This window comes from Ictalurus punctatus, chromosome 21, assembly GCF_001660625.3.
Source record: "Ictalurus punctatus breed USDA103 chromosome 21, Coco_2.0, whole genome shotgun sequence".
NCBI classification, from domain to species: Eukaryota; Metazoa; Chordata; class Actinopteri; order Siluriformes; family Ictaluridae; genus Ictalurus; species Ictalurus punctatus.
The window spans coordinates 8,910,257-8,936,015 of NC_030436.2; the positions used below are offsets into that span (position 1 = coordinate 8,910,257).

At 39.5% G+C, this 25,759-nt stretch overlaps 1 protein-coding gene across 3 annotated transcripts in view; it reads right to left on the minus strand.

Moving 5' to 3' along the window:
* The window catches only part of LOC108280988 (potassium voltage-gated channel subfamily D member 3), a 96,570-nt gene extending 71,759 nt beyond the window's left edge, over positions 1 to 24,811 (minus strand). For 2 of the 3 annotated variants that reach the window (XM_017496502.3, XM_017496499.3), the window contains exons 1-2: positions 24,539 to 24,810; positions 21,675 to 22,832 (exon numbers count right to left, since the gene is read on the minus strand). In XM_017496502.3, the coding sequence (XP_017351991.1) occupies positions 21,675 to 22,777 (1,103 nt within the window). In that variant the 5' untranslated portion in view covers positions 22,778 to 22,832; positions 24,539 to 24,810. Of the gene's footprint in view, positions 1 to 21,674; positions 22,833 to 24,538 lie in introns of all 3 variants that reach the window. The other variant, XM_017496504.3, reaches the window with a different exon arrangement.
* Between the last annotated feature and the right edge of the window lie 948 nt (positions 24,812 to 25,759).

The following is a 25,759-nucleotide window of genomic DNA, read 5'->3' on the forward strand; positions in this document are numbered from 1 at the left end:
CTGGAGGGCTGTTCATGCCATGCAGCCACCTGAGAGCATAGCCAAGTTTGCTTCCTTGGCTGTTGCACTGTCAACCACGCAACAAACAATTGTGTGTGTGTGTGATGAATTGGATGTTTTTCTAGTGTCTACTGCACCATGTTCTACGTCCTTCCAACTTAGTTAAGTGGAAAAAAAGCTTTTAGTCCACCACATTAATGGGTCCGACCTTTTTTTTTTAAAGTTATGACCACAAAATAGGCAAACAGGCTATATATGAAATAATTAATGGCTACCCAGCTAGGTTTGCGTTTAGTTTGAGCAAACTCTGTTTTTTTCAGTCTCAACAAGTTGGATTGGTTTTTAGCAGTTTCCATCGCCATGGTAACTTCCACTACATGGCTACCCTGCTCCGGAGGAGGTTGTACTCTGGGTAAGAGAACTTAAACCAAACTTGGACCAATCAGCTGTGAGCAAAGTGATATAAATCAGAATGAACCCTTTAAAGCGAATAACCATGAAATTGCTGTCAAAATGGCACTCATAACTGGCTAACCAAATTCATCCAGGATTCTTATATTCTCAAAGTAATTTTGTCACGCATTACTGTATTTATTTGTTTGTTTTACACGATACATCACAATACATTTAAATAAATAGCAAGAGTCAATTCCAACTTGGTTCCAGCATACTTCACTCCTATTGGTTGCCTTCTCATTTGCATAAAGTTAAACGTTATGATGTCATACGGCCTGCACAGACTTATCTCTGCCTTCTTTCACTACACTACAGTACATCACTATAAACGTAACTAAAGTATGAATGATGTTTGACGCTCAAATCACATACTGATTGTACAGTACTTATTCATAAAGTTATCTTACAAACCAGAGAAAGTAAGCAAACATTAACTGAAGCTGAAGTAATTACGGCTTAAAGGTCGAAACATATTGGCCAAAAAAAAAAAAAAGACAATAAATTGGGGGGTTTTCTCCCTAGAACATTTAAGAAACTTTAAATAAATAGAAAAATCTAATTTAAGAAAGTATAAATAGATTTCACCGAAATGACACGGAAATGTTTGTATTGACTTTATAATCTTGTCTAGATTATCTTTCTACAAATCATGTTGGGTAAGGAGCTAGTTTAAAAAAAAAACTTTCAGTGTGACTGAAACATTGTGTCTGAAACATTGCATGCTATGTGTGATTTCCTCACACAACAAAGTCCTGATCATTGATTTTGAAACTTTATTGAGTAACTCGTATGAATAAATCTGCAAATACAATGAAACTGTAAAAAAAGGATGTAGATGTGAAGTTGTGGACTGTTTATATCTATTAGGGGTGCCAATAGTTTAGTAGTACAGTCAGTACTTGTTATAATCATTTTTGTCCATTTTGTTCACCTTTGCCAATACTTTATGAGTTAACTGTATAATGCATTACTTTTACATTAGATTTTATGTTAATAATAATAATAAAATGCAAATATTTCACTTAAAATGTTTTATGGATGCTGGAATTTCACCCTCTATGTTTTAATTTCTACTTTTAATCAAATCAAAAAAAATGATGATAAAACTAATTGGAGCTTCATGGGCTTACTTTCCATATCGGGCCATCTAAAGGATAGTCTCATTTTACTGAACAATTAAAGCAATATACATAACCGTGCAATAAAATGCTAAAACTTTCAGTTATACAGCGCTTTGGTTTTTCTTTTATTGCCTGAGGTCAGAAAAGATTTACACGACAAAGTCCAGAAGCAATACTGGAGGATCTCGGACATTGTCCGCAATTATATTTCAATGGGTTTAAGCAGTAAAGGAAGCTCTGACACAGCTGAGTAAAATTCCACAGATATCATTAGAAAGCGCACTGTTAATGGAGCTCGTGTTGGCAAATTGGCTCTGAGTTCTCACACAGATAAGAAGGATATCTTTAATTTCCGACACAGCTTGCTCATTTTGAGCCGCAACCCTGTAGCGTGCTGAAATGCGCCATTAATTCTATTTGAGGCAGTGTTAGTGCTGAGGATTAACTCGTTTGTACAAGCCACTACCAGCTGATTTCTGTCTGTAAGGGCACCTTGTGCTTAGTAAAAAACAAAACAAAAGCAACAACATTTCAAGCCTGGTTTCAGATGCAAGCAGTCAAATCGTGGTTCATCTACGCCAAAGATGCTAAATAATACGATTTAGTGTCCAAAGCAGACTTAAAACACAAGAAGGAAACTAAAAACACAACAGCAAAAAACCCTACAACAGCTAAAATAAAAACACAACAGCAAAAAAATAAAAACACAACAGCAAAAAAAACCACAACAGAGGCACTAGCATAAAACCCTACAACAGCTAAAATAAAAACATTATATCGAAACAATAAGCACAACAGCAAAAAAAAACAACAACAGAAAAACTAAAAACACAACAGCAAAAAAAAAACAACAACAGAAAAACTAAAAACACAACAACTAAAATAAAAACATGACAGAAAAGCTAAAAACACAACAACTAAAATAAAAACAATACTTGTTCTGGCGATATCATGCTAACCAGAACCTCGGATGAACCACTTAGTGTTGGAGCCATAAAAATGTGCCTTATGTGAAAAAAAAAATTAATTAACAACAAAAAATAAAAATAGGCTTCTAAAAGTAAATCCATAGCATAGGTCAAAGAACAAGTCGGCGGCAATAAACTGGGATAATCCAGACTCATAAACCGAAATGCAAGCAAAACCAGGAAATATGAAAGAAAGAAAAACAGCTTTTGGAACAACATTGCTCAGTTTTAGCGACAGGAATGCACAATAAGACTTTGCCGTGAAAGACAAAGAAAGCGCAGGATTTACATAGAGAAATTAATTAAAGGCTAACAGGAACAAGGTGAACACATTAGGTAACAGACCAATGACAGGACAGGGGCGGAGAGAGGACCAAAACTTTTTTTAAAAAGCACATGGAGACTGAGTAAGTTAATGATAATGACACTTTATTGATCACGTATACATTACAGCACAGTGAAATTCTTTTCATATCCCAGAATGTCGGGGTCAGAGTTCAGGGTCAGCCACGATACAGCACTGCTGGAGCAGAGAGATTAAGGGCCTTGCTCAAGGGCCCAACAGTGGCAGCTTAGCAGTACTGGGGCTTGAACCCCCAACCTTCCAATCAGCAACCCAGAGCCTTAACCACCAAGCCACCACTGTGCCCAGAGGGTGTATAAGATGGAGAGTTTGTAACAATAACTGAGCTAAAGCTAATATTGGCTATTGATGCAAATTCCAAAGACATGGCCTGTGCGAACAGGAGGGTCATTTTAAAGTTAAACTAATCTGTATGCCTCTCCACACTCAACACGACAATCTTCCCTACAGCTGCCACTCATGAACCAGGTTTAAACTTCACAGCTGGTGACAGAAGCTGTGTATTGTGTATTGACGTGTTTGGAATGAGAGTTTAAGATGCCGCCTGCGATTAACAACCTTAACATTGAACCGACCAACAACAGCCTCCGTGAAGGACGAAGTGTCTTTTCAACCTTGTGCTTGGTCAAAAGCGCACCAGCACAGACCCATTCAAACAAATCCACTTGTGTCGGTATATGTAATTCTTTATAATGTAATTGCCTGACCTCTCCTAAGAGTGCAGGCCTATATCTGTACGCGTGAAACAGCTTGCAGCTCCCTCTCCTTCGCCTCTCATCTTTTATGTCTCCGAATTATAGATTTGCGCTCCGAGAGTCCTAAACGCCACTCTGAAGCCGATTAAATATAGTTACTGATTAAGGCAGACGGGAACATGACCTACATGCATAACTTTTCTCCGGTCTTAACGCTCTGCTCAGGAACACGTCCGAGGCTTTACAGCTGGGAAAATTGCTCTAATTATAATCATAAGGCAGTGTCATTCTTCTGCACATGGACGAATCTGGTGGAGGAACTCAGACAGATGGGGACTAAGATCCTTCACCAGGAGCACTAAAGCTTGAAAAAAGAGACCCTCTACTTGATAAATAGCCCCGTGTGTCCCCAGACGACCCCGATATAATATCAAAATCATGCAGCTGAAGAGCTGAAAATAGCTGAACCACCTGGAAGGGGATCCGTACTCATCAATCTCCTGGTTTCTGTCCCAGAGACCGGACGTCTGGCTATGCACACAATCGCCATCCTTTTTATCAGCCACCTGAGCTTGATTTAATGCTGCCGTTCCCTGAGAGCGGAGGTGTGATTACAGAGTTTCCCAGACCTCTCATTCTCATTACCTTTATCAGGAGGCTCCAGTATCCAGCATGTGGCTAAATGTGTGATGTAAAAAATATACATATCAACGATGAGTCTTGATGAAGTGAATGAGGTGGGTTAAATAAGCAGTCTCTAAATAATTAAAAACTAAAAAAAGAGATTGTTCTGAACATATTGAGGAACACTCTCACGCTAGACATTAGTAGTCCACGTTTTATACAAGCTATTTTCCCACAGTGTTGTTGCATTCTCGATTCTGATCGGTCAGAAGGTGTTGTTTCCTTTTCTAGAAGAGCAGCTCTGAGAGTAGTACTGTAAATCACAGGTTCATGTCAATACCCTTATTCTAACGTTAGCGTCTCTAGTCAGTCCCTCCAGGATTTTTGCGATTGCAGAAATTAACGTAAAATAAACGCATGATGTGATGTCATCAGAACGCGCCATGTGACATCATCACAATGCGCATTCAGCCAAAGCCTCTTTCAATTCACGAGGGTTGAACATGAGTACAGCTACTGTGAAAGGTCTCATTTACCAACAAGCATCACTGTGAAAGAGCGTGCAAAACAATTTCAATCGTGTAATTTCGGCAATTCACACAGCCTTCGGCAAAAACGCACAAAAAAACTCCGCAAATTGCATGGCAAATTTTTTTAAAAGCCGCAACAAAATGAAGCGTTTTGGCTGCAACAATCGCGAAAACACTGCGAAATCCTGTATGGATTGTACAGTAGCAACTTACACAGGGACTTCTAAACACGTTTTAAAAAGTATGACGTCATAAAAATTGTAATCATTAGCAAATTGCTGTCATATAAGAGGAATAAAAGACTCCTGGTTGTGCTGTTATAGAAAAATAATCAACTTCAAGGTGGGGACAGTAACTCCGCTTCACATCGGGCTGCATCATGCCATCCCATTGTTGAATGTTTTTCCATAACAGCATTCCCCATCATATTCTATTCCACAGTAAGCTATAGTTTATCCCACCATCAAAGTTTTGGTTTCCCCAAAACTACACTCTAACCATTCCTCAACAGAAAGACATTTATATAGTATATGGCCAAAAGTTTGTGGACACCCGATTGTCAAGAACCGTGTGTGGTTCTTCCTCAAGCTGTTACCACAAACTTCTGTGAAGCACACAGATTTCCCTTCACTGGAACTAAGAGGCCCAAATCTGTTCCAGCATGAACCCCACTGAACAGTTTTGGGATGAACTGGCTTGCAAACTGTACCCAATATGACTAATGCTCTTGTGGCCGAATGAGCACAAATCAACGCTCGTAAATGTAGTGGAAAGCCTTCCCAGAAAAGTGGAGGTTATTATAACAGCAAAAACAGAACATTTCGGATATATAGTGTATTTAAGTACAAATATACAGGACATAAAAAATATTTTGTAAAAAAAAAAAAAAAAAAGCTGGTATAAAAAGTATGTGGTAGCTACAGGGAAGTCCTGTAAACAACAAACATAGAGTTACAAAGTTAGAAGCCTGGGAAAAAAGCAAAAACTCAAAAACAGGCTCTGCGTCTAAGGGTTTTTAGTATGTTAGAGTAAGAATACATCACTGCAACTCAATTTTGGAAAACCAAAATCTATTGTTACGAATCTGACTTGTTTTTGTTTTTTCAAAGCGTCAGTTTTTCACTGTCAAAATTGCAGTGTCATTGAATCTTCAGTGTTGTTAAACTATTGACCTTTAAACTCTAGAAAACTGTGAGAACACAGATAAGAAGTAGAGCGGAAGATTGCGTATCGATCTCAGATTCGATTAACTGATAAGTGCTTCATTAATTCGCAAGCAATTTGCTGTAAATAACTCAGCCTAAAGAGGAAGACGTGTCCTCACTTCCTTTGGGAGAAACATGTAGTACGAGAAAAGAAAACTGTGGCTTTTCTTGAAATGTCCTGCACATCATTTCATGAAATTAAAACAATTAGTACATTGGTATATCAGGCTCAGGCTTTAATATACCTGAAGAATAGTTCTCAGCAGGTATAATAGAATGGGAAGTAAAATTTGGAAAGATTGGAGTAATTCGTAGCTTCCCTAACATAGATTTATTCCATCCATCTGTCCATTTTCTGTACTGCTTATCCTTTTCAGGGTCACGGAGAACCTGAAGACTATCCCAGGGAGCATGGGGCACAGGGTGTGGTACACCCCGGACGGGGTGCCAATCCATTGCAGGGCACAATTACATACACATTCATACACTACAGACACTTTGGACACGCCAATCAGCCTACCATGCATGTCTTTGGACTGGAGGAGGAAACCGGAGTACCCGGAGGAAACCCCCACCGCACAGGAAGAACATGCAAACTCTGTTTGAATCGAACCCCCAGCCCTGGAGATAATATTTTTAATAAGTTATACTTGTGATACCTTTTGGATTTTTTTGTTGTTGTTGTTGAAAAATCTCTGAAATCTATCTCTTGTTTAATTTAACACCATTCTACCATTTTTGGCCACTACAACTTTGCAAGGGTGCGCAAACTTTTGCACTTCACTGCATTACGTGACTAGAACTCCAAATTATCACATGGCATCCTATTTTACATCACATCCTCTCTGAGCGTCTGGATGGCGCTGTCACACTAGGCTTGTTCTTTAAAGGACAGTGTGTGTCCTGTCAGGAAGCTTGGAGATGGGCAGTGATTGGTGTTTATAAGAAACTCAAGGCAGATGGGACACAAGTGACCTCATCACAAGAACATATGCCCCTTCAGCAGGTGAGCATGGAGGTGGGGCTTCAAAACACACATACACACACACACACACACAAACACACACATAGACACAGGTGTTCTCGTGCCACAGGAATGCCACAGTAATGGAAACTTTATCTAATTTACTATGTGATAGACGGACATCATAATAACCACCGGGCACTTAGTTAAGGTACATTAGATAGTCGTTACATCTGTCAGATCTGATCATCCAAATGTTAATAATGACACTAATGTAAATGTCCTGCCAGGAAAAATTCCCATCTCCTTAAGGCAAGACACTACAGTTTATACATATATGGTTTATATGGTTTATAAAGGAACTTGATATGTATATCACAATGGAACACAAAATAAACACACAGTCCCCTCCAAAAGTATTGGAACAGCAAGGCCAAATTGTCTTATTTTCGCTAGACATAAAACAATACAACTGGCCTTGCTCTTCGAATATTTTCGGAAAGGACTGTGTATATCAGGAAACAAACTTTCCAGGATATATGACATGATTGTGAAGTGGGAGGAGCTGAAGATAATGCAGTGATCACGAGCGGACAAAAACAGTGAAATAAAACTTCGTTGAGTTTTGAATAAATAAATAAATAAAAACAAATTGACGTGACTTGCCTTAAAGCACAAATTTGAGCCCTCACCCCGTTTCTCATATCACTTTTAAAAACACAATAACGAGTGATTGAAGCTCGACAAATTCTGCTTAGAGAGGAGCTTGAAATGAAAACGCATTGATTCAGGTGTTCCTGAGTGCCGCTTCACTACATAAGGAATCGCATCCGACACGCCACATCACGCCAAATAAGACACGTGTATCGATATTCATTCAAAGACTACATGAAACCCAGTGTAAGTGTAGCATGTAAGAAGTCAATAAAAATCATGTTATCATGATCCCATGAATCCTTGTTAAATCTTAATCTCACACTGAATGAAAAAGGCTCCATAGTCTGGATCAATATGATGCATTCTTTATCTGAAATACTCCATCACAGAACGCAGGTGTACGAACTAAAAAAAAATGCAGCAGTGCAAAGACTAAAAGGACATACAAAAGGCCAGTTTCACAGCCAGGTGATGAATTAAAAGAAAAAAAACGTCTCTGTTATGCTGTGGCGGACATTATTTATTAATTTTATTGGCATAGTCTGAGTGGTTCTGAAGGCTTGCGGTGGCTCAACACCTTACTTAGACACTTTATGTTGTTGTTGTTGTTGTTGTTGTTTATTTATAATCTATAAAAAATGCTATGTGAATGAAAATACTGATTTATTGTTAGTCTATTATTATAACTATGTTTAATAAGTGTGTAATAGAATTAAATGTATCAGTAGAGCTAAAGAGGAAAACAGTAAAACTGCATACTATGAGTAACACAAACAGCTAACCTGCATACACCACAAATAACCAAACTACACATGATGAGTCACACAAGCGACCGAACTGCATATGTGTAGTGCCATGACCAAACTGAATACAAGTACTGCAAATTGATAAACTGCATATGAGTACAATAAATGACCAAATAATATGATATGCATGCAATACAAATGACCCAACTGTATATGAGTAACAGAAATGTCCAAAGTGCACAAGAATAATGCAAGTGAAGAAACTGCATACATTCACTGCAAAAACTACAAATGAATAACACAAATGACCAGATTCACATACGAGTAACACAAATTATGAAAATGCATATAAGTAACACAAATGACCAAATTTGCAAATGAGTAACACATATGACCAAATTGAATATGAGTAACACATATGACCAAATTGAATATGAATAACACAAATGACCAAATTGAATATGAGTAACACAAATGACCAAACAGCATAACGAGTAACACAAATGACCAAATTGAATATGAGTAACACAAATGACGAAATAGCGTAATGAGTAACACACATGACCAAATTGAATATGAATAACACAAATGACCAAATTGAATATGAGTAACACAAATGACCAAACTGTATATGAGTAACAGAAATGACCAAACTGAATATGAGTAACACAAATTACCAAACTGAATATGAGTAACACAAATGACCAAACAGCATAACGAGTAACAGAAATGACCAAATTGAATATGAGTAACACAAATGACGAAATAGCATAATGAGTAACACACATGACCAAATTGAATATGAATAACACAAATGACCAAATTGAATATGAGTAACACAAATGACCAAACTGTATATGAGTAACAGAAATGACCAAACTGAATATGAGTAACACAAATTACCAAATTGAATATGAGTAACACAAATGACCAAACTGTATATGAGTAACAGAAATGACCAAACTGAATATGAGTAACACAAATTACCAAACTGAATATGAGTAACACAAATGACCAAACAGCATAACGAGTAACAGAAATGACCAAATTGAATATGAATAACACAAATGAACAAACTGAATATGAGTAACACAAATGACCAAATTGGCAAATGGGTAACACAAATGACCAAATTGAATATGAGTAACACAAATGACCAAATTGATTATGAGTAACACAAATGACCAAATTGATTATGAGTAACACAAATGACCAAATTGAATATGAGTAACACAAATGACCAAATTGATTATGAGTAACACAAATGACCAAATTGAATATGAGTAACACAAATTACCAAAATGAATAAGAGTATTGAAACAACACTACAGGAGCCTTAGTGTCTTATTAAAAAAACAACAACAGTATTTGTCATGCATGGATTTGTAATTACCAATGTTCATCTTGCTATGAATGCACAATTACACGCATGTAAGTGTATCATGTGATTTGACCTGAAACCCATTCTCAAACCTTAATGTTTACCAAAGTGTATGAAGAGATTTGCAACATCGCCTCATCTCAAACACAGATTCCTGTAAGTCATCTAGGAAATGGAACCTGCCATTAAACTCTTAAGCAATCTGCTTGCTGAATTGACACAGCTGATCTTTATGTTCAGGCAGAAAAGATGATCTGTAACTTCCTTAACTCCATGTTGGTGATCTCAAAGTGCCATGCATCCAATTACCCACAGAGTGAAAGCAAACAGCGGGAGCAGGAAACAGCCATGAATGGCGGTAAGATTAGACTCCAGCACTAATTGAATCTGGCAGTGATTAATGAAGTCCTTTTTCTCCAGAATGTGAAATTCTTTCGATGCTTGTCAACAAATCCCAATACACACAACGCACAACAAACTTGGGTGATATGAAACGGCATCATAATTCAATTTGTCCAAATATGTACCTTTATCCAGTAAAATTAATTAATCAGATAATTAAAATGCTCAAACAATAAGGTATAAGAGTTTTGATCTGTGTGAAGCACCTCAGAGCGAGCTAGAAAACTTACACAGACAGGGTGTTAAGACGTCACAACAAAGCAACCCTACCCCTTCAACAAAAGCTTGTGTCATACAGTAACTAGCTAACTAAAGTTAACGGACTCGCTCACAATTACAGTACACATTCATGCACAAACAGAGCACTGTGGGATCAGAATGGAGCAACATAGTGAGCTATCAGGCCAGAGCTAGCTCACTAGCTACTGTAAAATACATACTCTTGTTGAAGGTGAGGTTTGCTTTGTCGCTAACTACACCTGTCCAACCTGTTCCCAGTAGAAAGTTATACCAACTGGAATCTGGTGATGTTTTGTAAATATTGTAACATTTAATTTAAATTAAGATATGAAAAAAGTAATGAATTCTAAACACAAATGACAAAAACACATACGAGTAACACAAATGACAATAAGGTATACGAATAACACAGACGACAAAACGCTATAGGAAAAACACAAATGACAAAAAGGTATATGAAATACACAGATGACAAAAAGGTATATTAATAACACAAATGACAAACTGCATATGAGTAACACAAATGACAAAGGCATATGAATAACACAAATGTTAAAACTGCATATATGCAAATCACAAAACTACATTTGTCACGAATGACAACAAATACAATGTATTTATACGAGTTTACACCGTAATATGTTACCCAAATTCATAACAATATCAGTAAAATTATAAGCAATTATAACAGTAAAATACCTCTCCCAATGACGAATGAAGTTCATCTGCCCACGCTTGACTTAAACAGGCACTCAGATTTTTATTAGATCCACAGATATGACCTCTAACCTGGAGCCACATGAGCATCTTACCGCACAGGCAATTAGCCATGTCATCGATAGTAGTGGCTAGAAATAAAAGGTGCGTTCCATCAAAGTAATTTCAGTTGCGCCAATAATTGCTCTCGTTTGTTCGTATGGAAAAGTGGCATTTCTTGCCTGTGCATGTCATTTCTTACCATTGTCTCTTTCATTCGTGTTCTTTTAGATAGCGGGGAGGAACATTCTGACATGCTGTCATAAAAACAATACGCTTTATAGCTGAGTGAATGAGAAAAGTTAATGAGCAGCGAGTGCTCTGTGCTTTATCATTAAAAGTCTGAAGATGCTCAATCAATTTAGCTCTCTCTCTCTTTCTCTCTCTCTCTCTCTCTCTCTCTTTCTTTCTCTCACTCTTTCTCTCCCTCTTTGGCTGCCATGCTCTCTGGCTCCCGGTTACTTCCCGAAAGTGATAGGCCAGTGATTATTGATGAGCCAGCGACAAGAAAATTGTGGAATAAAATCCCAGGAGTTTCTAATGGGTCTAAATGAATAAATATACAGCACATACAAATAAAAAAAAATAAAAAAAAGGTTTCTGTGGAAAGTCCTTAAGTAATCGTACTTCATTACTATACTTCAGTAACATTTCAGGGAATGTTTAGGGGTATAATTGGAAATTATTGCTGTACCCCTTGGTACTCATTACATTTTAATTGTGTAGTAATTTCATACCAATCTATACAGCTACCAAGCAGTTGTCTTCGCACAACGACTCCTTGTTAGTCTCAGCCACTTTTCAATTAAGTTTAATTACATGGGGGAAGAAAACGGAGGATTTATATGAACAGTGGCAATATGGTTGGATTTTGCTACGTTCATATAATACATAAAATCATAGGAAAAGGTATGAAACTAACTCCGCCCCTAACCTTCATAACCGGCGAGGTTAGACATTTCTCCACCAAGCTGCCAGGGGGTGCTTGGTGTTTTTAGTTCTTTTCTTGCGGAAAACTGCTTGAATTGCTGAAATTGCAATTGCATTGAACTGTTTTGCACGATTATTCGCAGTGATGTTCGTTGGCAAATGAGACCTTTTATCTGTACTCGTGTTCGACACACGTGGGCTTTGACTGAACGCGTGGCGTGATGACATCCCATGACGCATCTTGGACCAAATCTGTGGAAAATCTGTGGTAATTTTGGAAAATTGCAAGCTCCGATGAATATTACAGAATTTCCTTCATTTTGCGTGCATTTCTGCGATTGCAAAAACTGATCTCGGTTCTGATATCTGTTCCATCCCTGAACGTGGAGCATTTGAGATCGCTACTGAAATTCGATTTCAAACTCAAACGTATAAAGACAACGTGGCTGGATTTCCTTTGATTTCATTTGAATGAAGTAGTAAGAAAGTCGTTAACTTTCCTGCTAAGACTAATTGTAAAAATGTGAATCGTGCAAATTCTTATGACTTTATACATCTGAGACCAAGTTATGCGGAAAAAAAAACAAATAAAATTTCGACACCTTCTTGTCTCCAATGTGCGGAAAGAGATCATCTATTTTTAAATCTAAAGCCTTGAGTAACACAACCCCATCTTTCATTTGCTATCTCGTGGATCTTGTACGACTTTAATTCAGAGTCAGAGGCAGGAGGAGTAAATGTGAGACGAGGTCTCTCACGCTCTCTCTCAGCGAGAATTAAATGTAGATGGAAAAGGGGGAAGGTGTGCCATTTAAAGACCTGACACGCACTGATTTACACACCCGTGTTATTGTAAAAGCTGACCTGCTGACAGCCACAGAACAAAGCAATAGCTTCCCAGCAGCGGCCACAAAGGGTGTGAAAGCGCAAGGGGGGAAAAAAGCTTGAAATAACAGCAGGCTTTCTCCCTGAGGCAGATAAGGCATGAACTTATTGGTTAACATAAAATCCATTAGACTTTTAAGATGCACCTACACTCTGCTGCTATATTTCTGGGCTCTCGGTGTTTGTCTACGGCTCTGGTGCTATTTGTAGAATTTATGTAATTTTTCTGCAATCAGGGTCAGATCATGTAATAAAATTAGGAGGGTGCATTTACTATAATGCAAACTCATTTTCTAAATTGAGCTAAATTTCACACGGAAACTGAGCAACTGATTCAGTGATTATCGTGATATTAGGCATGAGATTAAAATCTAATCGATAAGTATCTTCACATTGAAACTGTTCAGGTTTAGGAAGGCATTATACAGTGCTGTGAAAAAGTATTTGCCCCATCCTGAATTCTTATGTATATGTTTTGTGTATTAACATTATGCTGTGGCAGGAACTTAAACAGGAAGTTCGTGCTACAGAACCCTTGAATGTGGCTGAACTAAAGCAGTTCTGCGAAGAAGAGTGGACCAAACATTCCAACACAATGCTGTGAAAGACTGATCTCCAGTTATCGGAAGCGTTTGCAGTTATCATTGCTAAAGTTGGCACAACCAGATTTTAAGTTTAAGGGGGCAATTAGTTTTTCCCATGGCTGTGTGTGCGGAGTCTGCATGTACTCCCTGAGCTGCGGGGGTTTCCTCTGGGTACTCCAGTATCCTCCTCCAGTCCAAAGACATGTGTTGTAGGTTGATTGGCATTTCCAAATTGTCCATTGTGTGTAAATGTGTGTGCGATTGTGCCCTGCGATGCATTGGCACCCCGTCCAGGATGTCCCCCGCCTTGTGCCCTGAGGCCCCTGGGATAGGCTCCAGGCTCCCCGTGACCCTGTGTAGGATAAGCAGTATGGCGGATGGATGGATGGTCAGTGTATGTTTAGTCTATATACTTTTAATTTCTTCTCCAAAAGCATTTTTGGGAAACCAAAAGAATGCATAATCCACCTTCAATAACTGCTGTTCACGTGTTATGGATGTATCTGAAAAATAGCCCAAATGGAGATGAATACACCTAGTAGGTGTATTAAATACTCTGGAATCACCTGACATGTCAGTCACTGGTAGGCTGTGTGATTCTACAGTTTGGGCTAGAAAGAAATCAGCCCTAACCTCGCTTCTAACTTCTTCATTTCACTACCTGTGTATATCTCTTACCAGTGGAGGGTCTGTTGTGCTCGGTTCCACAAAAATACTTCTAATCTGATGTGGATGAAAAACCCCAGAATTGGTGTGTGCTCAAATACACTGCAGCGAATGCATTATTCACGCTGAAGCTCATTCAAACTTTATCACCTACATTCACTGCATCGTTTGAATAATCTGATTTACAGTTTCTCCCAAACCTGATCTTATAACTAGCATTTTAAACAGGACGTACTGTAGATACACAGTGCAATCAATCTCATGCTGCTTCATTCAGGCCAGAAATGGCTCGGTTTGATTGTCTGTCCCCTTGTCCCAACACCTAAAACATCACTGCGAAACTAAAAAGGAAAGGGAAAGATAACTGATGCTTTTTTTTTGAGTCACAGCGAAAAAAAGGCTGAATATTCCCCATTTCAGTAAAGAGCTGCGCTATCAATCAGCCTTGAGAAGATAAACAGCTGCCATTAGTCTACAACAACGCCCGTGATGGTCCAGAAATAGCAGCAAACATCAGTTCTGTGCACAGGATGCTCAAATTGACAGCTGATGCTAAATAAAAGCGCAATCAAAGTATAAAAATTCATCACATACAGTATGTAAGGGTTGTCATATAATATGTCGTTTGTTAATGGTTATTTCACAGAATTCTCGAATCTGATTGTTCCAGAAGGTGTGGAAACGGTTCCCATAACAGCATAATAGTTTCAGCTGCAAGGTTCAATGTGCTCGTTCGAATACATTACTGTTTGTATACTGTCGTAACAACTTACATGGGGATTTGTGTGCGGACGCTCCACGTAAAGTTGTAGAGATTTTTTGGAAGGAGTCTCCAGTGTCAGTGTTTTGAGGTAAAGAGGTTACGTTTTGAGGTTTCTCTGTAACATGACAAGCAGCAGGGTTTTTTTATGAATGTCTTATTAATGTCAAGAGAGAGGCCGTGTGGCGCTACAGTACTGTAATGTACTGTACTTAATAACAGGAACTAACTTGTTTCGCAGACTTAAATGTAACTATAAACAGATGAAAAAAAAAAGCTTAAAGCAAACCTCTGTCAGTCCGTACAGGATTTCGATTTAGCCGAGTTTTTTTGTCATTGTTGCGGCTTGATTTTGCTGCAACTTTTTCAAAAAAAATTTGCGAGGCAACTTCTTAAAAAGTTTTCTGTGCTTTCTTTTTGCGCAAAACTACTTGAACGTGAAATCGCACAACAATGTTTTGCATGCTCTTTCACTGTGATGTGGTGTTTGCTGGTACTGTAAATGAGACCGTTTAGCTGTACTCATGCTCGATGCACATGAATCGAAGAGGTCTTTAATCGAATGCGCGTTTAATCGAATGACGCGTCTGGGCCCAAATCTGCAGATAATCTGTGGGAATTTTGAAAAATTGCAAGCTCATCAGAATATTGTAAAGTTTGCTTGGTTTTGCGTTCATTTCTGCTAATCCTGGAGGGACTTCAGGGTGTGTAGTGGTGCAATCCGGTGGTGTGATGTGTGATTTAATATATTAAAATGCAGAGTGTAGCAGTGTGCTTATAATATATAATATAAACAGGTACTATGTGAATACAATGGATATATATCAGCGTTATACACCTCCACTTTGAAAAAGCTCCAGTACAAGTGTAAAAGTGAGATCATGCCAAGTTCAGAGTCATGCCGCTGTGATGCAAAAAGTCTCGTCGGCTGAGAAGACATCCTGCTTTCAGCGTTTCAGGACGAAGAAGAAAAAAGAAAGAAAGAAAAAAAAAACCCTGCTCTGCGCTTTTTCAGCAATCCTCAGTCGAGACGGAGGGCCTGTTTATGATTTGTGTGTGACTGGAATAACAAGTGCCAGCACAGGGGACATGAATAAAATATGAATTCCTAATTATTTTAATTGTGTTACGCTGTTATGCTCTTGGCGGATGCTTTTCTCTGGTTTATAGAGCTGCTAAGGAGGAAATAAAAAAACACTCCCTTGGTGACACCACTCGACATACTGCCAATGCTGGGTTATTTCTCAGATCAGATCAGATGTGTGTGTGTGTGTGTGTGTGTGTGTGTGTGTGTGTGTGTGTGTGTGTGTGGTCTACAGGATGCCTCTTAGATGGCATGAATCCACACACGTTCTTCCAACTCAAACAGCTGCCTCTAGCTGCCAGTCATTTAAATGCAGAGAAGCTGCAGGGAAAAAAAAGCTGAAACGCTGAAATCAGTGTCATTGATGCGAACGCAAAAGCACTGCTTTTGTTACCCGTTATGCAAAATAAGCAGTCTCCTACCTTCGTCTGATTTTACCTCATCAAGCTCAACAAGACCATGACTGAGAAAGAGTTCATTTTTTCCCTGTTATGTAGGAGGAATTAATGAATGTCAATTGAGGCCATTAATAAAGTAGATAAATAAATAATAAAATCGCAATCACACAAAAGCATTACCGGTTCACTCCAGGTGGCAAAAAAATAAAATATATAAATAAATAAATAAATAAATAAATGATCTAAAAATATCCTATCGGTGTTCCGTTAAGGTTGACTATCTGATGAATTTTAATAACGGATAAAGCTCGCTTTGAGTGCCATTTGTTGGAGGAACAAACCTGGCACGTTAGCCTCATTAAAGGGCAGGAATTTATTTTATACAGCCATAACATTAAAACCACCTGCCTAATATTGTGTAGGTTCCCTTGATGCCGCCAAAACAGGTCTGATCCATTGAGACTCCACAAGACCTCTGAATGTGTGCTGTGATATCTGGAACCAAGACGTTAGCAGTAAGTCCTGTTGTAAGTTGTGAGGTGGAGTCTCTGTGGATCGGACTTTTTTGTCTCACAGACGCTCGATCGGATTGAGATCTGAGGAATTTGGAGGCCGAGTCAACACCTTGAAGTCTTTGTCATTCCTCAAACCGTTCCTGAACAATTTTTTGCAGTGTGGAAGGGCGCATTATCCTGCTGAAAGAAGCCACTGCTATTAGGGAATACCGTTGCTATGAAGACATGTACTTAGTCTACAACAATGTTTAGGTAAGTGGTACATGCCAGGACCCAAGGATTCCCAGCAGAACATCAAACTGCCTCCCATAGTGCATCCTGATGCCATCTCTTCCCCAGACAAGCAATGCACATGCACCCGGCCGTCCACATGATGTAAAAAAAACCCAAATGATTCACCAGACCAGGCCACCTTCTTCCATTGCTCCATGGTCCATTTTTGACGCTAACGTGCCCATTGTAGGTGCTTTCGGCAGTGGACAGGGGTCAGCATGGGCACTCTGATCGGTCTCCAGCTACTCAGCGCCACACGCAGTAAGCTGTGATGCACTGTGAGTTCTGACTCCTTTCTATTATAACCAGCATAAACTCTTTCAGCAGTTTGTGCTACAGGACCTCTTCTGTGGGATTGGACCAGACAGGCTAGCCTTCGCTCCGCACACACATCAGTGAGCCTTGGGTGCTCATGACCCTGTCACTCACCAGTTCACCAGTTGCTCTTACTTGGAACACTTCTGGTAGATACTAACCACTGCATACCAGGAACACCCCACAGGACCTGCCATTTTGGAGATCCTCTGCCCCAGTCGTCTAGACATCACAATTTGGTCCTTACATTCATTTTGCGTGGCAGCATGTGGATGGGGCAGATGGTCTCCGCACATAATAATTTCCGTTATTTAAAGACAAGGTCAGTTGGGTTGTGTCTATACACCCACATTAATCCCCTGAGGTTACTTAGCCTTTTTTTTTCTTTCTTTTGTTGCAATTGTTATTTTATTCATTTGAAGAATGTTTCTATCCATGGAAAACCTCACCGCTGACCTGACCTTAAACAAACACGGAAAAAAACAAAACTGCTGGTTAATTGAGGTAATTTAAATTCCACTACTTCCTTCCTAACAACCTTTAACAACATACCAGTGTAACAATTAGTTCAGCAATTACCAGAAAACAAACAACGCGATGATAAAGCACAACACCGCCACTGAAGAAAGCTTCCCTTAGGCCACGTTTTAAATATCAATAATGTTTCTTGAAAAAGAGGACAGTGGTGAAATTTTAATGACAACCTGTTGAATTACAAAAGAACACCAGAGACAGAAGTGCACAAGGTATCCGTTTCTTCCCAGAGGCAATGCGATGCTTCTGGAAATTTGCCTTTGGCTTCACAATGGATACACCCAAAACCCAAAATACCCACAGAATAAAATAATAATAATAATAATAATAATAATAATAATAATAATAAAACACCAAACAAACTAAAATATAATACAAATAATTCAATCTCCCATTAGACAGAATAATGAATTGTAATAAAAGCATAGAAATTATTTACCTATCATATGATAAGGGGAAATTAGAAGGTGGGAATTGGTAAATGATCAGATTTGGAGAAAATGGGTCTGGATTTGTTTGTCTTGTCCATGACAAAGAGAAAGAGTGAGTGATTGCGAGTGTGATTGTGAAGGAAAGAGCAAGCAATAATTACAGTAAGTTGGAGATATTCAAACATCTCAAACACTTAAATAAAACTGACGTATCGGTTTTAAAGCGTGACTTGTTCTGAACTGCTGCAGAAACAGCTGCGAGACTGCGGGGTGACATTCACACTGAATATATTTTATTTTCTCCCAATCATCAAAAACATGACCTTGTATCATTCTCATCTCTAGTGTATTATAAACGGGACGACATTCATCTCAAACCTTTCATCAAGCAAACGGATTTTTTTTTACATTCGGGTTATACCTCGACTCTGAGGAAATCGGTCTTTGACAAGGGTTTAGCTTTTGCGATAAAACAAGACAGATCATTTGTCAATTTGATGTCAATTTGATGTTTCATGCAAAACAGATCTGTTTCAAATCATTTTCCAGGTCAGTCCGGTCGGTACGCTTGTTTTGTACTGTGTTGCTGCCATCAGTCAATATGCAGCATTTCAGCTGTAACGGGAAACGCTTAATCCTATTGGTCGTTATGAAAAATACACAGAATGGTATGAAGAAGCGAGGGCTGATTTCTTTCTAACCCAGACTGTAGAATCATGTAGCCAATCGGTGACGGTCATGTCAAGTGGCTGCGCAATTTGGCACGCCCCCTGGATTTGCTCTCCTGGATTTGAGCTGATATTTTTTCAGACATCCGTAACTTGTCATCAGCTGATTGAGAAGCTGCATGTAATGAGCGTGAACAAGGTAGATTATTTACTCATCTTTTTTTTTTTCCTACAAAAGGGAGGAAACTGTAAAAGTGGATAGATGATGCACACATTGGCTAAGCGATGTACAGATTACACAAAATGGGTTTTTTTGTTTGTTTGTTTGTTTGTTGAGTGAAAGGGTTACAGCTAGGGGTGGACGATATGACAGAATTATCATATCACAATTCTCGATACATGATATGCATCACAATATTACTTTATGTTTGCATGGGGAAAAAACTGTCTGTCATGTTTTGTAGATGCCTACATAAATCCATTTTATTTATTTATTTTATATTTAAAACTACCAATAAAAAACACTGAAAAATAGGAAAAACATTACAACATTTTTTTACTTAATCTTAAAGATTAACTTCAGAAATTCAACATCAAATCTCCTGCTTAGTCACTTTTAAATAAATTAATGAATAAAAAAAATTCAATTACATGTAAACAAAAACAAAATAATATATAAAGGGATATCACAATATCCATGATATTTCAGAAATGCATATTGTGACACATTGCCCAGCCCTAGTTACAACTTTTCAGTTTAACATGGTTGGTATTCAGAGGAAACACTTCGTCTACTGAGTAATCGGATTGTGTCAATTGACAGATATTAGATTTCAGCCACACATCCAATATCACGAGCAGCTAATATGACGTTACTCTTTACCCGATGAAGAATTTTCATTCCTGCTTCCAAACCCATAATTTTCTGATGAATTAACCTGTGTCATAACCACCCAATAAATTGAAATCAAACTTCTCTTATAAGGCTCTTCAGTGCTCTTATACCTAAGCAGCACATATACACACAGCAAAGCCTGTACTGTGTATCCTCCAGTGGTTATGTCCTTATTCGGTTTGCTCGCGCCACAGTAAATGGCAGATATCATGATGAAGGTTTATATTTGTTAGCAGATGTAGTTGTACCTACTATTAGTCACTCTGACAGTTACTCATACCCACTGCGCCTTTGTGAAGCCACAGTGTATGCCTTCGCTTCAGCTCTTGTTTACTCATAGCCGTTATGGCCTCGGTCCATTTTCCACTTTTGCTCCCGTCACATGACAATAAGCACTCTGTGTATAAACACAAGATTGAATGACCAAATGCATTACATCATTTGGGTTATGTGATATCTGCTCTAAACTCAAAAGAAGAGATTTTACTGTACATGCAAAGAATCATTTTGTTCTGACAAATTTGTTCTGAATGCAGATCATCAATATGTTCACATTTACCCTAAACTCAACCACCTGCTGATGAATAAATCCCCATTTGCTTAGTTTGGTTATCATCCAAACTATGTTTATGGACATGCAATGTACTGTAGAGAGCAGCATTGGGTGTCAACAGTGAGAAGCCACCCTGGCTTAAAAGTGTAAGTAGATAATATTAGTAATTTAGTAAGGAATAAAGCTCTTCAGGATGTGCTTTTATAGGAAAATAATCAGTAAAGTGGTAGCATGATGCATCCTGATGGAAGCAAAGTTACAGTACTCTTACTGCCCAAAAGTTTTCCTATTTTCCTACAACAGCAAGTGTTTTATTCCTCTTCTACCACAGAAATATACTAATGCTAACATCTTTTAAAATGTCATTTGATTCATTTATAGCTAAATTTAATGTTGTGGATTGTCCACAAAACAAGTGAGCTCCTGTAATCGCTTGCGCTAGCAGTGTCTCCAGTGCTGACACTGGAGACTCCTTCAAAAAATGTTAACCATCTCCGTACGGAAACCTTCAGAATATCTGTAGTTAGGCCTTTTTTGTCTGTTTGTTTGTTTGTTTTTAGATTATGTGAAATGTCTACCATACAAGTCCCTGTGTATGAATTGTTACTATAGAAGCGATAATGTATTAGAATAAGCACATTAATATAAACCTGTGATTTGTCTGGCAGCCTGCACTACTGTCTGAACTCATGATTGATGATGTAAGCAGAACATAGTGTGTTTTTAACGCAGGTCTATTATTAGAGGATCTTCAGCTATTAATCTGATAAGCAGAACATGTGCTATCACACAGCCTGTTGTAGAATTCAGTCAAGATTTAGGTTTTGAGATCTTGTACAGTGTGAGAAGTCATAATTAGAAGTAAAAATTAGACAGTCTAAAACAGGTTTCAGGAAACTACAAACTATCCCTGAGGAACTCGTAGGTTCTCACAGTTCCCTCCCAGACTGGTGGTGCTGATACCCAGTAAGAGAGAGATCTATAATATAAGGCCAGTGTATAAAATATATCCCAAATATGCTCCAGTTCTTTGGAATCAAGGAAATCTTTTGCTAGTTTGTTAGCTCCACTTACCCAAGCGTGGTCATTGTGACGATGGTGTACCAGAACGACGCAGGAATGCTAGTGAACTTGCTCGAGCTTGATCCCTTCTCAGCGTAGAACATAACCGTGGCAAAGATGATGATGGCCATGGTGAGGGAGAACAGGAGGAAGCCGAGCTCAGAGGCACAGCTCTTAAGTGTGTATCCCAGGATGCGAAGGCCTTGCGAATGGCGCGAGAACTTGAAGATGCGGAAAACACGGAAGACACGCAATGTGACAAAGGCGCCGCTCACATCCTCATTGTCAGTCATGACCAAGCCAATGTAGTAGGGCAAGATGGCCACCACATCGATGATACTCATGACCGAGCGCATGAAGCGGTAGCGGCTAGGCGCGGCAAAAAGACGAAGCAGGTACTCCACTGTGAAGATCATCACGCATGCCGTGTCCATACAGAAGAAAGCCACGGTGTAGCGTTCGCCGCATGGTACATCCTTCTGGCTTGGCGTCGAGCCACAAGGGACAGTTTCTACTACATTGGTGATAACAGAAACAGCGATGAAGAAGCCGGTGACGTAGTAGAACACCAGGGCCATGGTGCTGGTATGCGGGTTCTCAAAGGCTCTCCACATAGTTTCGCGAAAGTTCATATTAGGCAGCTTGCCTTCTTTGTTTTCTTCCTGGTCATCCATGAAGCGCTCAGCGTTCTCCCGTTTGCGGTCCTTGTACTCTTCATAACAACAGTCGCCGATGATCTCTGGGATGATCCCGAAGAAGGCGAGCTCCTCGTCGTAGGCCGAGATGCACTCATGTCGAGGATAGTGGAGCTTACCTGTACGATAAAAGTTGAGCACGCTGCGGAAGGCATCCGGATCACGGTCGAAGAAATACTCCTTTGTCTCCTCATTATAGAAGAATTCTTTCTCGGTGCTGCCGAGCAGGGTGTCAGGGTAACGGTCCAGCGTAGTCCTCCAGGTCTGGAAGCGGCGCCCACTGACGTTCAAGATGATCAGCTCGTCCTGTTTCTTAGTGTGATCCCTGGGTGCGGCGGGCATGGGGCAGTTGGCAACTGGCATCCAACCAATGGCGGCAGCCCGTGCAAAAGGGAGCCATGCCGCTACTCCCGTTGCCATAGTGACTCCAACACAGGGTCCTTCAAATATAAGCTTCCCCGAGATTAGTCATAACCTTTGAAAGTGGAAAGAAAATAAGCATAATCAGACTAGTGGTACAGAAATAGTGTTTCCATTACAGTTTCAGATAATAGTGGACTGGATTCGATTTGACTACAGTTTTTTGAAGAGAGCTTTGCAAATGGGATCTACATGGAAACCTCTCTGAGAGGGAAACACTCCTTTGTGGGGTTCTACATTAAAACTTTAAGGGTTCTTACCAGAAAGATAAACAAAGAAGAATGTATGAATGGATGTACTCATCTGATACTATCTTATTTTGGCTAATGGCATCCTGAAACACAGGGTCAGACTGGACTGGACTGATTTATTTTCCAATTAAATCTCCAGATATATATGATGGTCATGGAGGTGCGTTGTGTTTCTGGCACGACATGGACCGTGAACATAGTCCGCGTCGGCTTGGATACTAAGAGAAGATCGCTATCTGATCATTATGATAAAAATGGAAAACAGTTGGACCGGTGCAAACGAGAACTCTTTCAAACTGCAAATGGCTCTTTCTTTGACTTTCATTTTTTTCTATTCCTTCTTCAAATTCTGTCCTCAGTCCTGTCTTTTTTTCCACTAAGATCAGACATATCTTATCCTTTCAGGAAATCATTTAGGCATCGACGATAGGACTTCTGCAATCATCGGCACTTAGTCAAAGAGCTCGGGTCCATCTCTAATTAGTCCAGAACGCAGCAGCTCATCTTCTCACAAAGACTAAACGAACCATTCATCATCTTCCTGCGACTTTTAGGGTTGATTTTAAATAACTGGTGCTCATGCAGAAAGCTTTGCATCGTACATTCCATTATAAGGGCTGAAGATATTTTTAATTTGCTCTCCCTTATGTAATAATGTGAAGCCTCTTAGGTCTTTTAAGCAAGGACACTTCTAAGGCTATCTAGGGACTAGGTCAAAGCAAAAGGAGGACTGTGCGCTTGCACACTTTTCCACACCATCCCCAAGATTTTAGCTAATCCGATGATTCAGTTTGCAGTTTCAAGAAGCTATTTTTCCTCTTTAGTGCGTAAAGTAGTTAAGCTGTTATCTTTGTTGCCCCTGTTTCATGTTTTCAATGTCACTTTACTGTACTGTCATTGTTCTATGTATATTTACGGCACGTAGCAGAAGTACGGGGAAAAAAAGACTGACCTGGTTAGAAAAGTCAGTGACTAAAACTCCCTGATTAATGAACTCTATACAAAGATGGTGTTATTTAAGAGAAGGACTTTGGTGAAATAAACGTAGTCATACAATATCATTATACAAGAATTTTATTTTGCCAATATTATGATTTATGCTTTATTATGCGGTTGTTTTGTCCATGTGTTGGAAATGTAAAATACTCCATGAAAAAAGTGTGTGTTTGGATGAATGCGCAGAACCTGTAGTACTTGTAGATACCTGATACCTGTTGAGTTATGATGCAGACCTACAGTGACACAAACACTGTCACTGTGCTCCTGCCAAGAAGGGGATGGAAACCGAGGAAATTCATTTCAATAACGGAATTAAAGCGACCTGTTAAGCTGCAAATAGGCTATGTACATGTCGGCTTGTACAGTACTTTTGCTGTTAAGAAGTGACACGGAAAGCAGACGTGTAATAAAACCAAACGCTACAAGTATTGGCACAGCCTAGCAGTTTACATACTGTGGTGTACACGGAACGACAGGAACGGATGGAAACGTCGGACTTGTCCGTACTCACGTCAAGTAAGCGCAGGAGCACTGGGGCGAGCAGGGGAAACGAGATGTCCGTTTGGAAGGTGATGTCCTCGTTCAGGCATGAAGGAGGTCCTGGTCGCGGTTTTGGCAGCAGAACAAGTGGAGAAGAGGATAGAGAAGGACAAGGAGGAGATGAAGGAGAGGAGCGATGGATGGCTGAGCGCAAATGTAGTAGTCAGAGCTGGCGCAAAGATACCATGTCATCTCTCCTCTACATCAGTCCGCGCTTCAGCTCCATGAAGGCAACTGTGGGGAAACTCACAGGCACACCTCTCTCTCTCTCTCTCTCTCTCTCTCCCCAGCGCGCGCGCTCTGCTCTGCTCTGCACATACCCGCATACTACTCTACTAATTATGTCTACGTCACTATACTACCTTCCATCAGTTAGTGTACTATTTGTTCCTGTTTAATCCCAAATCTTATCCTACTCATCTTTTGCTACTTTAATAGTATTTTCAAAAGTGCGCTTTGCGCCACAGGTGGACTCCCAGATATGAAGCCATTTCTCTGTTAAAAATAACTGAACCAAAAAATAAATAAATGTAAGTAAGATTTCAGTTAATGAAAAAAAATGCGTAGTCGGATTCATGGGGTGCTTAGTGGGTAGCACGTTTGCCTCGCACCTCTGGGGTTGGCATTCGAATCCTGCCTCCGCCCTGCATGCAGAGCTTGCATGTTCTCCACTTGCTGTGGGGGTTTCCTCTGAGTACTCCGGTTTCCTCCCGGTCCAAAGACAGTGCGTTGTAGGCTGATTGGCATTTCCGAATTGTCCGCAGTGTGTGATTGTGCCCTGCGAAGGGTTGGCACCCCTTCCAGGGTGTCCCCTGGGATAGACTCATGGCCCCTGTGTGACCCTGTGTAAGATGAGTAGCATGGAAAATGGATGGATGGATTCATGGCCATTCATTACTGAGAGCCTTAAACTTGGCCGATAAAATGATGACATTATATGAGTCTAATTTTGGGAGGTCCTGCATGGTTCACCTTATTTTATAGTCTTTATTAGCGTGGATTTTGGTTCATATATATATATATATATATAGGAAAATTATGAAAAATCTGTCTTGATCTGACCAGTGACGTGTTGCCAAAATACAGGCCGAGCATGTCAAACTACTAGACTGTCTTAGATATTTCCCAACTTCCTTATTCCTTACTTTGTTGACGTGATTAATACATGTTTGAGAGTCTCTAATTATCTTAG